Raw genomic sequence first — 17710 nt, forward strand, 5'->3', positions numbered from 1 at the left:
TCAACAAGTAATTCAAAGGGGAAGGATCACATGACCCAGTTAGTTCATGTAGAATATTCAAGATTATTTACAATTAACTGCAATCTATTCTATTTTATAAATAAAATGCATGACTGTACCTTCAAACTGGATATCTATATCCATATGATCATTAATGAATAACAGAAGTGATCTTGCAATTTTAATCCATAAGCACATGTTAAATCTATTTATATCTACTTCCTGTCATTTAGGCGGGAAAATATGGAGACTTTGTTGTTGACATTGAATATGTTACTTATAGATCAATAGACCTAAGATAAATTTATAGATTTAGGAATTCTTTTTAAATGGATCATGACAAATAAAGATTTATGTTTCAGTGCAGTATTAAGTCTGTATCTATGTTTGATTATCACCAAAGACAAGAAAGGTTAATATTTACATGTACATGAAATCTATGGCAAAATGTTTTAAAATCTATGAAAAATTTCTTTTTATTAAAAATTAAGATAGAAACTGGTTCAAATTATAACACAATTTTGTTCTTGTTAATTATATATCTCCTTATGACAGGAATCCTTTCACATACAACAACTTTCTTTCTAGAAACTAGAAAGTTTTTTTTAAATTGAACATTTTTGTTCTCTTTTCAATCTGGGAACAGTATATCTAACAATATATATATGTTCCTGTTTGAATGATATTTTATTTTTATTGATCATGGAAAAAGATTTAATTACTTTAAATTTAGATGAATATTATGTAATGAATCATGTTTTATTTATTTTTAAAAAATATTAAAAAGAATACAAACTGCTTATTGATCTTTTTAACCAATAATATTCTGACATAACACAGTACCACAGTATTAAAACAAAACAAGAGACATAAAAACTGCAGTAACTAGAAATATAGCGACGCCACGCGACACAACTGATTGTATGAAACATTTCACCAAGCTGTTCACACGCGTTACCCTGGTGCTATCCAAAAATCCTGGGGAGAACACTGAATCCATCAAATTATATGCATTAGAGCATGTTTCTTCTCCTTTTTCTATGAAGTAACCCAGTTTTAACATGTACAAAAATTTTAAATCGCACAATTTAAAAAAAAAATTATACCTCTTGCTTCACTTGTAGAGCACCCGCCTCATAAAAACTCATTTTCAAGAAAAAAATACAATAAAAAAAATTTCGCTCGCTCGCCCCATATTTTTTGGAGCTTTTGTCCGAAGAACTACAAATCGAATTGGTGTGGCCTTAGATTATTATGAAATAAAATTAAATATTTCATCTATCATCTACATGTATTCAAGGACAGAGAATTTTTTAATTGTCTTAAAAAGATATGTAAAAAAAAACTGGTACACAGGGCATGAAGATTCCCATTTTGTAAATGATTTTTTTTATGAAATTTGATTGAAGTCAACAACAATAATAAGACAAAATTGACATTTTCCCAAGCATCTAAATCACCTCCAGGTATGCTCATAATGCAGGGTTTTGAGTCTAAAATTTCAAAATTTTCTTAAGGGGGGGGGGGGGGGGGGGGGGTGCATGCCCCCAAACCCCTAGTAAGTTCAGCCCGCTTTGCGGGCTTCACACTGTGATAGTGAAATAAAGTGGGCTAATTTTTTTGTCTGGGCTAACTGATTTTTAAGTCTAGTAGCCCAGCTGGCTACTGGCCTTAAAAAGTTAATTTTGACCCCTGAATAGTACACTCACATGATGAACACCATAAATTTATCAAATTCAGGGCTGAATTTGGAAAGGTTTTGTTTTAGCCACATGGATAAACCAAAATAATTCTTTCTGAAGATGAGGTCATGTTGTGATACCATTATGTTCACATTTCTATAACTAATTGATTTTAATTCAAAAGAAATTTTACAATATATTTGAAATTTTACGGACATGAAGCACAGATAAAATGTTATTTCTTTCAGATTGTCCATCAACATTGGTGTTAGATGAAAACATTTCTTATCATACATCATGTTATATTCCTGAGAAATGTACAGCTCTAAACTGTTGCACAGATATTCCACTACTAAATATCACAGTACAAACTGGTATTGATCTAGATCTATGTAACTATCAACTAACTGTGACCTTGGAAGAGGTTACACTGGAATACACATTGGTTGATTTTGAATATGGATCCTGGAAGAAATTTTCATTGTATGGATTATTGGAGTTAAGGTTGGTACAGTAACTTTAGAAACTTTTGTGATGTTTTAATTATTGGACATGTATATGTGTTGCAAAAATTCTTTTGGAAAAGCTTCTTGGGTGAGTTCATAACAAAATATGCTAATAGTTTCATATATGGAACATAAAGTAACAAATTTCATATATTTATACAATCATATAGTCACATAATATGATAAACCTGAGGAAGGAGCAGATGATGTGTGACTTATAATTAATTTGATTTGATACAAAAGGATGAATAATTGTGAAAAAAAAAAATATTCAGTTCTTGAACAATTTGTTAGAAATTGAGATACCATACACCCACTTTTCACCTGTATTTTTAGGTTAGGAGAAGAATCAAACACTCATTGTTGAAGGCTGTACGGTTGCCTATAACTGCTTACTTCCACTTTATATTTAAACTTTGGTGGATAGTTGTCTTATTGGCAATCATACCTCATCTCCTTATTTTTTTAACTGGTAAATATGCAAGACATGGAAATCTGTAGTCAAAATATCCTAATTTACTGTACACACATTTTATTCCTATGATTTCTGACTGTTTTATCAATTTAATTGAACACTCAACTGTGAGAAAAAGAATCAAACTCCTATTAAAAAAGAGATGTGAAAATCACAGGTACCCTTGTACAAGATTCCCTATCATCTGTGATGAGATACACAGACTGGGTATCTCACCAAAATGTGTTTGAGATTTCCAGTGCTTCTGCTCATTCTGGTATAGCAATATTAATATCTTTTTCCAGTTTTATGATCGTAGATCTGAGCAGCGATGGTGTGGTAGTATTCACTGTTAATGTATCATCCTGTTTGGAAACATCAGCAGATTGTCTATTTCAACATACACTGCTGGAAGATGTTACACTCCCAAAACCTAATTGTAATTTGAATTCTGGATTTAGAATAACAAGTAAGATTTTCCATTTAAATGTATTTTATGTTTTGAATCGATATTAATCAAAAATTTATAATTTGAGAAACTACAAACCATTTTATTTTTTTTTCTTAACTTTATAACAATCTTTGTTTAGATTTAAAGTGTCTTCGACAGTTAAGTCTAAAATAACATAATTTTTAATACTTATGCTTTCCATTAGCAAAATGGTTATTTATGGAGACACTGCAAAAAGTTTGTACAGAAAACTCACCGTTCCTCTGATTTAATCATAAGGATCAGTCACACAATGCAGCGTGATAGTGAAACATTATATTTATAGTCAATGGGCTGTTTATAAGAAGATATTGATGACACAGTTACTCTGATGTCGAAAAAATATTATGTTTATATTTTTGTAGATTTTTCACTAACAGAATTTCTGGATGAGAAAGGAATAAGTTCAGATGGAACACAGCTATCCCTGTACATAACATCAGTTCTTCTTCATGACCTTGGAGTGGGCCCATTCCTACTTGAACAGCAATGTGATGCAAACAATTTACCATATTATCCCAGGCAAAAGGGATGGAATATTGGTAAAGTAACTTTAAGTTTAAAGACAAGAAATTCAGTCATGAAGAAACATAATTTGTTACCTTTCTTTCTAACAAAAAACCTTCTTATTTTATTGGATGTAAGTAAGCCTCTATGAAACCATATCCTAAATGTTCACGGGTATATATTGATGGGTCAAACACTCATGACCTCTGACATTTTTGATGTCACTTTAAAGTCCATAGATGATGGTAAAAGATAAGGCAGTGTCACGCATGTCATGAGGTGATTTGAGAAACTTGATTAAGAAACAGTTACAATTTCTAATTAGAAACTTAAATGCATGTTGAAATTAAATGATATTTTTTTTTCTTACCTGTCAGCATCCTGCTTCATACTGTTAATATGCAACTGGACATCACCAGCCTCTAGGTTAAATTTGTCATGCATAATTAGTTGCACTGTTCATTACATAGATAAATAAATACATATCACTGTCCTAATACTGGTATTTGAAACAATTTCATCAGAATTTCTGATTTGTAAATATGGACATTTGCATACATGTGCCCATTGAAACAATTTTGATTGTCATGATGGAATTTATAAGAAAGATGAGAGGGATGACTATCAGAATCATCAGTGAAAATGTTCAAATGTAATGGATTTGTTTATATATTACATAATTTCAGCTTGTCAGAAGGAGGTGAATACAATTCCACTGGACCAATCTACTGTTTGTCATCTCTATGACTACTGTACTGGTATCACCTGTTGTACTGATGTAGATATCATTGGCAGATCAATAAACACATTTGTAACACTGGATCCCTGTAACAGAAGGATGAGTATAGGGATAGAAAAGCTTACTGTGAATATCAGTCTTTTTGATTATGAATTTGGCAAGCAAGAACATATTAAGTTATTTGGACTCTTTGGATTAGAGTAAGTTTTTGTGTAGTGGGTTTAGCTGTTTGTTTTGTTCACACATTGTCGTCAATATAATGGAATTTCATGCGACTGTCATACAAATGAGAGCTTTAGCTAGCTATAAAACCAGGTTTAATCCACCATTTCCTACATAAGGAAATGCCTGTACGAAATCAGGAATATGACAGTTGTTTTCCATTCGTTTGAGTTTTTGATTTTGCCATTTGATAAGAGACTTTCCGTTTAGAATTTTCCTTGGAGTTCAGTATTTTTGTTATTTTACTATTTAATTGATACCAATTATTTTTCTTTGTAAAATATAAATGTTTTTAAGACATTGAAGATAGATTAACATTGCTAATCTAAGCACCTTATCAATCTGCTTATTTCATGAGACTTGTCTTTTAAATTGTTGAACATAAGTTGAAATTGAGAATTAAGTATTGAAATACAGTTGCTTAAAACATCTTATTTTTATGCCCGCCTACAATAGTATGAGGTCAATTTGTTTTTCCTGTCTCTTTGTCTGTTCATCTGTTAGTGCGCCCAGTATCAGATTGAAGTTATGGGTTAAGGTAGTTTATAATGAAGCTATGGTCACATCAACTTGAAACCTTCTTCAAATATTCATTATGCCTCTTAATTACCATATAAATGGGTAGTTCTTTGTTTTCTGAGTGATAATTAAAGTATCATTTGACCAGATCTTTTGAAATTCTAGCACAATGTCATGGATTATAAAATACAGGTCAAGTTTGATTGATGGTTTCGACATTTGCCTTTCAAGAGATATTAGCTCACATGGCCCAAAGGGCCAAGTGAGCTTTTCTCATCACTTGGCATCCGTCGTCGTGAACTTTTACAAAAATCTTCTACTCTGAAACAATTTGATCAAATTTAACCATACTTGGCCACAATCATCATTAGGGTATCTAGTTTAAAAAATGTGTCTGATGACCCCGCCTGCCAACCAAGATGACAGACATGGCTAAAAATAGAACAAAGGGGTTAAGTGCAAGTTTTGCCCATTATTTTGAAAACCGTTTTAAATAGAGAAAATCTGACAAAGCTGAATTCTTTAGAATGTTGAACTCTATCAATTGTCCATTTTTATCAAAACTGTCAGGAGACTTCTTATAAGAGTTATTGCCCTTAAATAACATATTTTACAATTTTGTTTCATTTTTATGCCCTGCCTACTATAGTAGTAGGGGCATTATGTTGTCTGGTCTGTGCGTCCGTTCGTTCGTTCGTTCGTCCGTACGTTCGTCCGTCCGTACGTTCGTCCGTTTGTCTGTCCATTCGTCCGTCTGTTAGTCCGTCTGTCCCGTGTCAGGTTAAAGTTATTGGTCAAGGTAGTTTTTGATGAAGTTGAAGTCCAATCAACTTGAAACGTAATACACATATTCCCTATGATATGATCTTTCTGATTTAATGCCAAATTAGAGTTTTGACCCCAATTTCACGGTCCACTGAACATAAAAAATGATAGTGCGAGTGGGGCATCTGTGTACTATGGACACATTCTTGTTGCCTATTATCTTGAAAACTATAATAGATACAGATAAACTTTAAAGTGCAATAATAATCAGCAAGACAAGATCTACAAATAAGTATGCACGGTCGAAATTGCCAGTCAACTCCTTATTAGAGTTATTGACCTTTGATGACGATTTAAACAAATTGTTTGCATTTTTGCCTTGTATCTTAAAAATTGCAATATTGTAGAAACTTAAATAAAGCAAAAATCATCAGCAAGACAAAATCTTCAATTAGGTTAATATGAAGGAAATGGTCTCCATATTATTAGAGTTATTGCCCTTTGATTATGATTTTAACCAATTGTTTGTGTTTTTGCCTTATATCTTATAAATTGTAATAGATAGATAGAAACTTAGATAAGCAAAAATAATCAGCAAGACAAGATCTTTAATTAAGACAAATATGGAGGAAATTGTCCGACGACTCCTTATTGGACGATTTTTACCAATTTTTTTTGCGTTTTGCCTTATATGATAAAAATTATTATAGATAAATAGAAACTGTCAATAACAAAAATGATCTTACAGCAAGGCAAGGTCTACAAGAAAGTCAAATTTTACTGATATAGTTAGTAGACTGTCACTCTTTATAGGTGAGGTTGCTCTTAAGTGAAGATTTTTTTTACCCTCTTTTGTGTTTTGAGGAAAAACTAAAGAAGATAGAGAGAAACTAGAAAGACAAAAGGATCAGTAATACAAGATCAACAAAAAAGAGATTTTTGTCATGAATTCTATTCTCATCTACAATGTTGAAGAGTGTCTTTTGTTGAATATGCACGTAAACCTAGGTGAGCGACACAGGCTCTTTAGAGCCTCTAGTTCCCATTAGTTTATGTGGATTAATTTTTTTTTTGTTGGTACCAATTTTCTTGGATTGCATTTTTGTTGAAATCAAATTTTGTGGTTTAGTCAAAGTCTGCATATATCCTTATAGAAAATTTGTAGTTTGTTGAACATTTAAATTCAAGGTTCCCCTGTACCCTCAATATCCATGAAAATTGATATTCAACAATGAATCCACAGTACCTTACAATTTTGAGGTTTTTTATTTCCAGTTGATAATAATGAAAGTACTGTTTCACAAAATTGTTTTTCGATTTTAACACAATTTTGTGCTACAAAAAATACAGGTCACAATCAATTGAAATTTGGTTTTTGCATTTACCGTTGAAGAGTTTTTCTGTGGGTGGAGGTATCTGGAACGCCTAACTTTTAGTTAACATTGTCATAAGTATACAAAACTTATATCACATTTGTTGAATGTGGTGTTTGTGAATTTAAAATATTTTTTTCCTCTAGCCTTTTGATAGAAGATTATCCAACAGAGAGACAATATGAAGTGACATTAGATCTGAGTATTTGTTTTGAGTCAGATTCACCTTGTATGATATCAGTCCCAGTTCTGAGGAAAACCATTCTCCCCAAGACCATATGTGAGTGGAAAAGTGATTTCATCGATCCAAGTGAGTATTTGTTTTGAGTCAGATTCACCTTGTATGATATCAGTCCCAGTTCTGAGGAAAACCATTCTCCCCAAGACCATATGTGAGTGGAAAAGTGATTTCATCGATCCAAGTGAGTATTTGTTTTGAGTCAAATTCACCTTGTATGATATCAGTCCCAGTTCTGAGGAAAACCATTCTCCCCAAGACCATTTGTGAGTGGAAAAGTGATTTCATTGATCCAAGTGAGTATATCTTTATTTTCATTGAAGCTGAAAACCATATGTTAATCAATTTTCTTGCAATATGTTTGATTTAATAGTTATCATACTGTCAAGCTATCTGGTTTTAGAGCATTGTTTTATGTCATTATTGGGTTTGTTGGACATACAACCTGTGTTGGTACGTTGAGCAAAGGGATGAATGTCTTGATTGGTTAAAAAGTTCAATATTGTGACTTAGATAAATGTTATAAATGATAAAGTTAACCTATTTTTGTAGGTAAGGTTGATTAATGTACATAGAAATACAGAAATGCTTGTAAAATTACAAGCTGCCATATTAACTATGTCATTTAGAAAATGCAACGATCAAGTTTGCCATCCAAAAAGAAAATATTGACGTCAAAAATCAAAATAGAGGAAGAGTTTTTTAGTAATGGATATGATATGAATCAAGCATATTGGACAATTTCATTTTACTTTTTGGGAAAAAAATGTGATACAATGTCACATGTTGAAATCTAAATTGTGCAAGTTCAACTCTGGCTAAATTTAAGTCACCTAAAGCAAGCTACTTTACTTGAGTAGTATGATTTCAATATCTAAGGGTTTAACCCTTTCACTGACAACTGCCTATACAAAAGTGATACTATGATGACAGCTTCCCTGGTAATTGAGAAATAACCAATAGTACTTCTGAAGGATACTTTTAATTAGTTTTTTTTCTCGTTTGAATTGTTTCACATTTTTATGAAGGGGCCTTTTATAGCTGACTATACAGTAAAGATTTTTCCTATTGTTGGAAGACCTAACTGTGACCTATAATTGCTTGTATCTATTTCATTTGAACTCTGGTGGATAGTTGTCTCATTGGCAATCATCATACCACATCATATCCTTATTTTCATATTTAAGAATAAGATTGAATCCATTATATTCAGAAAATTTATGATTTTGTCTTGGAGATTTAAGAGTTAATTAAAACAAAATTGTTCATATGCAACACAAATTAGAAGTCCTAAGACCTCCAAATATAATTCTGTACTTCATATGTCTTTTTGTTTTAATAGATTTTTCTTACATGACATTCCTGGAAGAGAAAGGTTTAAAGAAAGACCATGTCCTAAGTGTGAATGACATGAAAGATTTGATGGACACACTTGGTATCACAGATTTCTTACAAAAACAGCCATGTACCACAAGTGGATGGATAAATGGTAAGATCTAAATAACATTTTGTCATGTAAATTTATAAATTTCTGTCAAAAAAAGTCTCCAAACAATCAGAAACTCATACTCAAAGTCTGATGCATGGAGAAATTTTCTGCTTTTTAAAAAGGATATCATAGAGTTTGATGAGTTAAACATAGTTAGTAAAAACTATTTTGGGCTTCTAGTTTTAGGTCATTAGATTAATATATTTTTACAGAGTGTAATCAATCCATGGCTGCTTTACCCAGTAACACAGGACCAATAGGATGCCACATTGGAGATACTTGTAATGCAGTAGACTGTTGTATAACATTGGAGAAGATTGGCAGGTCATTTGAAACTTTCATCAACATAGAGCCCTGCCTCTTCAAGCTGACTGTTGCTATTGAACAACTGCAGTTCAGTAAATGGTTGTTTGACTATGAATGGGGATATCCTGTCCAAGTCTGGCTGTTTGGATTTATTAGAATGGAGTAAGTTTATTTTATAACTTAACTGACCCCAGATAAATAGATCTGTATTAGAAATAAGACTAAAAAAATTGTTATCACCTATGACTGAACTTTTTTACTTTGATCGTTTAAAAAAAAACTTTTTTTATTCTTTATTGAAACTTCAAGGCCAAATGTTTAAAACTATTGGTGATTGATATTTGAAAAGAGTCCTCATTTTATGTTAAAGATGTGACAAACATGGCAGCATTGTTGGCTGGTAGATCCCAATGAAACCCTAAAACCACATGTTCATATGCTATTCTGAACTACTCGACCAAATTTAACCAAAATAAGATATGTATGGAATATATATTTTACAAAAGATCCTCATTTGGTTTCAAATTAATGAAAAACATTGTGGTCTTGGTTGACTCTGATTGACCAATTTTCAGAAATCTCTGAACAACAAGTTGGAATGTTTTGAAATGTTATGGAATTGATGAAAACAAACCCATGTGATAGTATATTTGTCACACAAAAAAAAGTTATCTTTTTTTGAGCAATTTATAGGTAAATTTACTAGATGATCGATCACGCTCCAAGGAGCCTCTAGTTTGAAACAGAATCTAAACAGCAGTTAATATTTCCATATCTGAGGTGCATAAAATATATCAACACTACCCTATATCAATGAAGTGTAATAATGATATAAAGGCACAGAAAACCAGGCCATCCATAATATTGTTTTATCAAAAGATCAACTAACAGGGCAATTTGGAAAAGTGATTATATATCCACTCAACATGACCATCCTAACTGACAGTACAAATGTAGGTGTTATACTTTTAAAACCTTAAGTCTTTATAGAAGCTGACTCATGACAAGAAAATTAAAAGATAAGTTGGTTGAATTTCATCTTTTAAAATAACCTGCCATATTTGTAAATTGTAAGATATAAATTGATCTCACTTTTAGTATACTGTATATTTCTTGCAGGTTTAGCATTGTAGATTTAACTGCAGAGGAACAGTACCTAATAGATTTAACACTGAGTGTGTGTATGGAGGCTGACAGGTCTATTCCTTGTGATTTATCAGTCCAAATTTTCAACAAGCATAAACTGCCTAAACAAAAATGTAATTGGGATACAGGGTTCTTTATTAATGGTGAGGATTTGTTAAGTTTCTGTTAACTTTTTAAATCATTCATTTTATTCTAAAATGGCTCATGACTTTATTTTCAGTACAGTTAAGTGTCAAAAATAGAGGCAGAAGGACAATAAAAAATCATTAGTTGAAGAAAAATTAACAACACCATGGCAAAAAAAGAAATTATTAAAAAGACAAAACAACAGTCTTCTAAAAACTTCATCATACTAAAGAACTGAATAACAAGAACCCACCAAGACCTTATGATAATCACAGGTGTTTTGTAAGGGTAAGCAAATCCGCTTCCACATTATGGCACCTCTCACTTTGCTAAAGGAAAATACAAATACTGAATCAATTTTTGAAATTGCTGTTAATTAGAAAATCAAGACTGATATTAATATGACTTACGCTATCATCATCAACTCTCATACTGTGGATTCATTATTATTATTTATGGGATACCAAATTTCGTGGATTTCATTGCAACAGGTTAACCACAAATTTAAATGTTCATAGAAGTACAAATTTACTACTGGATTGTATGTAATTTTGTCAAAACCACGAAATCAGATATCCACAAAACTACAATTTTTCCTCAATCCATGAAGTTTGTATCCACATAAATTAATGAATCCACAATAAATTGTTTTAGCATCTTGTATAGAAGAGTTTGAAAAACCAAAGGCTGAAAATCAATTTATGCCTATATTAAGGAACAAGCTTCTTAAGACTTGTCCATTATTACTTTTAAGCTTGTTTTCTAAAGCAGGGAAGTGAAAGGCATTGGTGTGTGGTACCAGTTCCTTGTATCATCTTCTTGAGAATCTGTTTGATAAAAGGGCACAGTGGCAATTGGATATACAGATATTCTTATTTTATTTCAGATTTTTCTCTACAAAGCTGGTTACTTGAGGAAGGTTTCCCTGATGTTTCTCCATTGCCAGCCTACACAGTATCACAGCTGTTGTCTGATCTCCATGTAGCTGCTTACTTACTAGATAATTCCTGTCAAATAGACCAGGAAAGCAATCAAAATGGTTGGAGAAGTGGTTAGTTAAATACTTTTATTTATTGGATTACCAGTTTCTCAGTTTTGTAGGATGGTCTTGTTTGAAATATTAATGAAGTCAATGGAAAGAATATCATAAAATATTAGAAACTTGTATTTAAGATTTTCCTTTATTTTTTGTCTTTCAAAGTGTTTCAAGATACAGTTTTGACATATGTAATTGTTGGGCACTTGTTTCCACCTGATGGTTTTGAAATAGTATCTGTTATATAATAACAACAATTTTCCATCATTTAAGTTCGCTCTTATATTGCTGAAATGTTGTTATATTGTAAATCCAATATCACAAATATTTATTAATTTCAGAATGTAACCGTGATATAACCTTACCTGCTCTGCCAAGTAACATTGCGTGTCATGTTTTTGAGACATGTACAAGTATAGAGTGTTGTGTAGAGATACCATTGCTCAATACAACATTGAACTTCTACCTAGATGTAGATACTTGTCGTTCTAGTGTTACTGTTGGAATAGAAAGATTGTACCACAAGTATAGTTTGTTAGATTATACCTTTGGAGAAACAGAAAACTTTAATTTGTTTGGAGTAACAAGACTGGAGTATGTATTATTTGTTTTAATGTCTGTTAAATGTTATATGTGCTAGGGTACAAGAAATGTTTAGATATTGTTAGTTTTAAGGAATTTGCATGCATAGGGTGTAGAAAATTTTGCAGAATTCTTTTGTTTAAAGATAACTTAAAAAATTTCTAGGAATCAAAAGTTTTTAAATAAATTCTGTTATGCTACTTAGAGAGTTTTATCTAGTTTTGAAATTAACTGTGACTGCATGATTCTTTATAATTATACCCCTGCTTTAAAAAATTGGGGGTATACTGTTTTACCTCTGTCTGTCCGTCAATCCATCAGTCCATCTGTCAGTCTGTCCGTCCGTCCCATGAATATTTTTCGTGGCATCTTTCTCAGGAACTACATTACAAGGATTTCTGAAATTTGGTTTCAGGGTTTATATGAGTCAGCTATACCGTTGATGCGTTTTCAGATTCATCACTCAACAACTTCCTGTTACTTTATACTTTTAGCGGGGCGGGGGTATCATTAGTGAGCAGTAGCTCACAGATTCACTTGTTATATTTGTGTATTCAAAATTTTTCTTCAGTTCAAAATCAATCTAATTTTCAGGTATAATCTTGAAGATCTGAGACAACAAGAAATGTTCATTCTTCAGTTGACGTTCAGTATTTGTCTGGAATCAAATGGTCCATGTGAACTGGTTATACCTATTCTAGAAGACATGATATTTCCCAAACCTGTATGTCAATCAGACACAGCTTTCATGTCAAAAGGTATCTTGAACTTTATTTTTAATGAATAAACCACCAGTCTCAGAAAACTGGGGAAAAAAGTGAACAGTGGACATTTTATGTTTTTCACATTTCTTGTGTTAAGACTGGGATATAGCTATATTTGGAAAGAAAGCCATAATGTCAATGAATACACACACAAAAATATATTAAAAAAGAATCGAACAGCACAGCAAACCACACAATCAACCAATACCTTGCTCCTCTGATAAAATACATGCATAAAGCAATGAACAACAGAGAGTCCAGATAGCTGGACTTGAAACAGGTCACAATGTGATGGGGCCAAACTAGTTCAATGTGCACACGACCCTCTCCCATTGCCTATCTAGATCATATGTTGTATGAGTCAATCACACAAATAAAACCTGCACAGTACATAATATTAATCTTATATATTGTTATGAAAAGCAGCACATTTGTTGCCCTTCTTCTTTAGTGTTGCTAGATGGTGTCTTGCATTGAGCTGTATGGACTAGGTCTCAAATGAAAAAAGTGTTTATAAATTGAAGTAATATAAGAAAAAGTTCATATTGAAAAATGACAAAAAATTTAGAATACATGTATTGGCTCCTTATCTTCATGTATTGTAGGATTTTCTCTGGAACAATGGTACAGAGAAAGAAAATTGTTGTTTGGCACTGTCTTACCTGGACACTATGTATCTGAACTGCTAGAACTAACAGGATTGACAAGTTATATCATTGATGATACCTGTCATGTGAACACTCTTGATGTAGATGTCAGTGGTTGGAAAATAGGTACAAAATAGAATAATCTATTAGCTCATGCATTTTATACACAATGTTCAGTGATGATATTGCTTGTTTGATTAATTGAGATGAAGTCTTGATGCATATTCCTATATTTTTAGTTAAAAAAAAAGCTGATTCAGGTAATCTGAATGTGAAATTAATAGGCCCAAACCTGCTACCCACTGATTTTAAAACGGAGTAGAATTTATAGAAATGCTTATGTCAGTCAGATTTTAATGAAAATGTCCAAAAAAACATCAGCAATATCTTGAGGAAAGTAGAAATTCAGGGCTTATTTGCTATTTTTGCCCCCGTGCAAAGTGTTGCGGGTGGACATAGAAATACTGGCCAGATTTTTATGAAACTTATATCATAGGTTTGTATCAGCAATGTCTCGAACAAGTTTGAAAATCAGTGCCGATCAATAATTTTAAAAAGAGTTATGCCATATCAGCAATATCTTGGACAAATTTGAAAATTAGTGCTGATCAACCATTTTTAAAAGAGTTTTACCCCTTGGAAACATTAATTACATGGAAAATTGCATTGTTAGTGCTCTCACATGTACAATTCTTGCCAAATTTTTATAAAACTTATATCATTGGTTTATATTAGCAATGTTTTGGACAAGATAAAAAATCAGTGCAGATCAATTAGTTTAAAAAGAGTTATGCCCTTGGAAATATTAATTATATGGGAAATTGCATTGTAAGCGCTCTCACAGGTACATTTTCTGCCAGATTTTTATCAAATTTATATCAAAGGTGTATATCAACAATGTCTTGGACAACTTTAAAAATCAATGCTGATGAAATATTTTTAAAAGAGTTTGGTTTATATCAGCAATGTCTTGGACAATTTAAAAAATCAATGCTGATGAAATATTTTTAAGAGTTATGCCCCTTGGAAATATTAATTATATATGAAATTGCATTGCATTTGCTCTGAAACCTTCATTTCTCTAAGATATTTAAAAAAAAATTAAAAGAAATTTTTAGTTTTTGCTAATGGTCAGATAAAATATGTGCAACGAGGGGGACATCGAAACTCTGTTCTTTTATTTTGTGGAGTTATGACCCCTGGAAATGTAGATGATTTGAAAACTCAACATTGTATGTACTCTCAAACATGTATTTCTCATCTGAGTTTAAGGAAATCAATGTAAAAGGTTAATATAAAATATCTGTAGCTTTCCAAAATCAGTCCTTATCTAATGTTTTGTTGAGAGTTAAGGATCAACAATATAGGTGCAAATGAACCTACATTTATCATTTGAGTTTCATTGAATTAGGTCAAAGGTTCACATTGGCAAAATTTCAAATGTGACTTTGAAAATCGGAGCAGATGGATTATTTTTACCATAGTTACATCCCTTGGAAATGGAAAATTAACATCACAAGGGTTTAATGCTGGGATTTCTTAATGGATTTTGAAAATCAACACCTTAGAAAATGTGCTTAATATTGAGAATAAGCAATTATATTTGTTAATGCTGTCACACCCATGTTGTATGGACAAATGTATCTGTTGCTTGCCATTTTTCTATACTTATATATATATATATATATTTTATAGGAAACCAATATTTTATCAAAATATTAGTGTGGGGTCATCTTGTTGGAATTTTATCAACTTGGTACCATGAAAAAAAAAAAATTGTTACATGTACATATTTGGTTAAACTTTTATCTCATCAAAAGGCATTGGATTAAAGACAGTTTCACCAAGATTTAAATCAATTTAATTTTCCTCTTATTTTGCAATTTTATGGACTCACTTCTTATCTTTCTTTATTTTACAGATTGTAGTGAAAATAGGCTTTTACCAAATATATCATCCTACCCTCTTGTTTGTCACCTGAAAAGTAGCTGTACTGAAATATCATGCTGTTTGAATGTTGACTTCATAGAGAAAACCATAGAAGTTTATCTTAAACTGAACCAGGACTTGCAGTTACTGGAAATTGGAATAGGAAAACATCAGTTGTTATTGTCTTTGATTGGATTTGACTTTGGTGAGATTTAAATGATTTGTATGCATAAAAGGAGAATATTTGACAAGGGCAGTTGAGTTTATCAAATTTTTGCTTCTGATTTTCCTGTAAATAAACTCATCATAGATATCAGGATTCAAATTTTTTAACACCAGATGTTTGTTTAGTCTACAAATGACTCATCAGTAACACTCAAATCAAACAATTTAAAATGGCCAAATAAAATATGCAGCATTGATGACCAAAAATTCTGAACGGTTTTGCCAAGTACAGCTAAGGTAATCTATTCTTGAGGTAAACAATCCTTAGTATTTCAAAAAAATTTAAAGTTTTGTAAACAGTTAATTCATAATTATGACCATATCACTGATAATTCATGTCAGCACTGAAGTGCTGACTACTGGGCTGGTGATAACCTCAGGGAGGAAACCTTTACCAGCAGTTGTATATATCTCAGTATCAACATCTTTGTTACATATAAAATCAGCGAAAACAGCATGTCAGTCACAAATAGAATAGTTAATTCAATTTAAGTCACAATTTACAGTTGCAATGTAAAATTTTTACATGATTTATTAACAATGTACTTTTTTTCCAGGTATTGATCATGAATTTAGACTGTTGAATGTATTCAGAGTGCGGTAAGTATTTTATTTAACTTTTTTGAACTGTTAGAGTGATTTTTGAGGTTTCTCATACCAAAATATTGAATTTGCCATTTCTGCTTAAATCATTTTGAGACAGCAGACGGCACATGTTCATATTGGATGACTCACAAATTTTTGTGATAATAGAATGAAATAAAAAAAGAAAATTGCTTCATAAAATATGGTTCCAAAATATTTTGCCAGGCAGCAGAGTGATTAATTTATTATTATTTTAGGTACAACATATATGATTTATTGAGTGAAAATGAATATTTGGTAACCCTGGAAGTGTCGGTTTGTTGGGAAAGTTACAAACCTTGTGCCTGGTCTGGATATATACTTCAAAGTACCAGACTACCAAAACTACAGAGGAAGTTACAGAATAATTTCAGCATTAAAAGTAAGTATGTAAGGACACAAAATGTTTTTATTGTACTTTATTTATAAAAGCAGTTTTGATTACTGGTTAGTACTAAATGGATTAATGATGTCCTTTGTCCACACAGTTGTAGTATGTTCTAAACTATTCTGATTCATAACAGGGCGAGAACATTATGTAGATATAAACCCTGCTTTGTACTAGACTTGAACACTGAGCCGTATTTTTAACGTGCTCGTTCACAAGGTAACAGTCTGCAGGAATTCATGCCACTTTACTATGAGCTACATGCTTAGCGAAGAAACAACAAAGATCATAGAATGCAGTTTTGAAGTTATGGAAGTGTAATGATCTGATCACTGAACTAGAATACATATTTGTTTAGGGGCCAGCTGAAGCACGCCTCCGGGTGTGGGAGTTTCTCGCTGCATTGAAGACCCATTGGTGGCCTTCAGCTGTTGTCTGCTCTATGGTCGGGTTGTTGTCTCTTTGACACATTCCCCATTTCCATTCTCAATTTTAAAGGTTTTTGTACACTGATATATTTATTTCTTTGCAGATTTTGATCTGTCAGATTGGACTTCTGAAAGAGGAATTAATGTGTCATTCTTCAGGCATCTTGATCTCTTGAGACTATACAATGATTTGGATATTGGATGGTATTTGTCAACTGTATGTGTAAACAACACAACACAAATCAAAAGTTTTGATTCAGGTATTATAAAGTTATGATGGTTTTTATATTATTGAAAATTGTTAGATTAATAAAAAATGTTAAATAATGAACTTTTATATGTATTAAACCATTCTGGTATGATTGGTAACAATTTTAATAATTGGATAGACTTTAAGATTTGAACACATGTAAATAGAAGTTTGAAATAAATGCATAATATATTGCCACCCTTGTTTTCGCCTAAATCTTGTTTTAAAAATTCTTGTTATTGAGATTTTAAAATTGTCAGATTTGATGATTTACT

At 31.8% G+C, this 17710-nt stretch overlaps 1 protein-coding gene across 1 annotated transcript; it reads left to right on the forward strand.

Moving 5' to 3' along the window:
* Window positions 1-1975: 1975 nt before the first annotated feature.
* Window positions 1976-17588, forward strand: LOC127719257 (uncharacterized). Its single transcript, XM_052225273.1, has 17 exons — window positions 1976-2186; window positions 2948-3111; window positions 3498-3674; window positions 4326-4578; window positions 7404-7567; window positions 8838-8984; window positions 9197-9452; window positions 10410-10579; window positions 11449-11613; window positions 11940-12192; window positions 12775-12938; window positions 13550-13717; window positions 15513-15725; window positions 16303-16345; window positions 16588-16751; window positions 17290-17445; window positions 17575-17588. The coding sequence occupies exons 2-17, from the start codon at window positions 2952-2954 to the stop codon at window positions 17586-17588; spliced, it is 2667 nt and encodes an 888-aa protein (XP_052081233.1). The 5' UTR covers window positions 1976-2186; window positions 2948-2951.
* The last annotated feature ends 122 nt before the right edge of the window (window positions 17589-17710 follow it).

Source organism: Mytilus californianus, unplaced genomic scaffold (genome assembly GCF_021869535.1).
Source record: "Mytilus californianus isolate M0D057914Y unplaced genomic scaffold, xbMytCali1.0.p SCAF_11, whole genome shotgun sequence".
Taxonomy (NCBI): Eukaryota; Metazoa; Mollusca; class Bivalvia; order Mytilida; family Mytilidae; genus Mytilus; species Mytilus californianus.

Bases quoted from the DNA above. Each gene is read 5' to 3' on its own strand.
- LOC127719257 (XM_052225273.1), top strand. From the start codon at position 2,952: ATGATCGTAGATCTGAGCAGCGATGGTGTGGTAGTATTCACTGTTAAT. The intron at 7,568-8,837 runs GTGAGTATTTGT...TTGTTTTAATAG, and splicing joins AAGTGATTTCATCGATCCAA to ATTTTTCTTACATGACATTC. The intron at 13,718-15,512 runs GTACAAAATAGA...TTTATTTTACAG, and splicing joins TGTCAGTGGTTGGAAAATAG to ATTGTAGTGAAAATAGGCTT.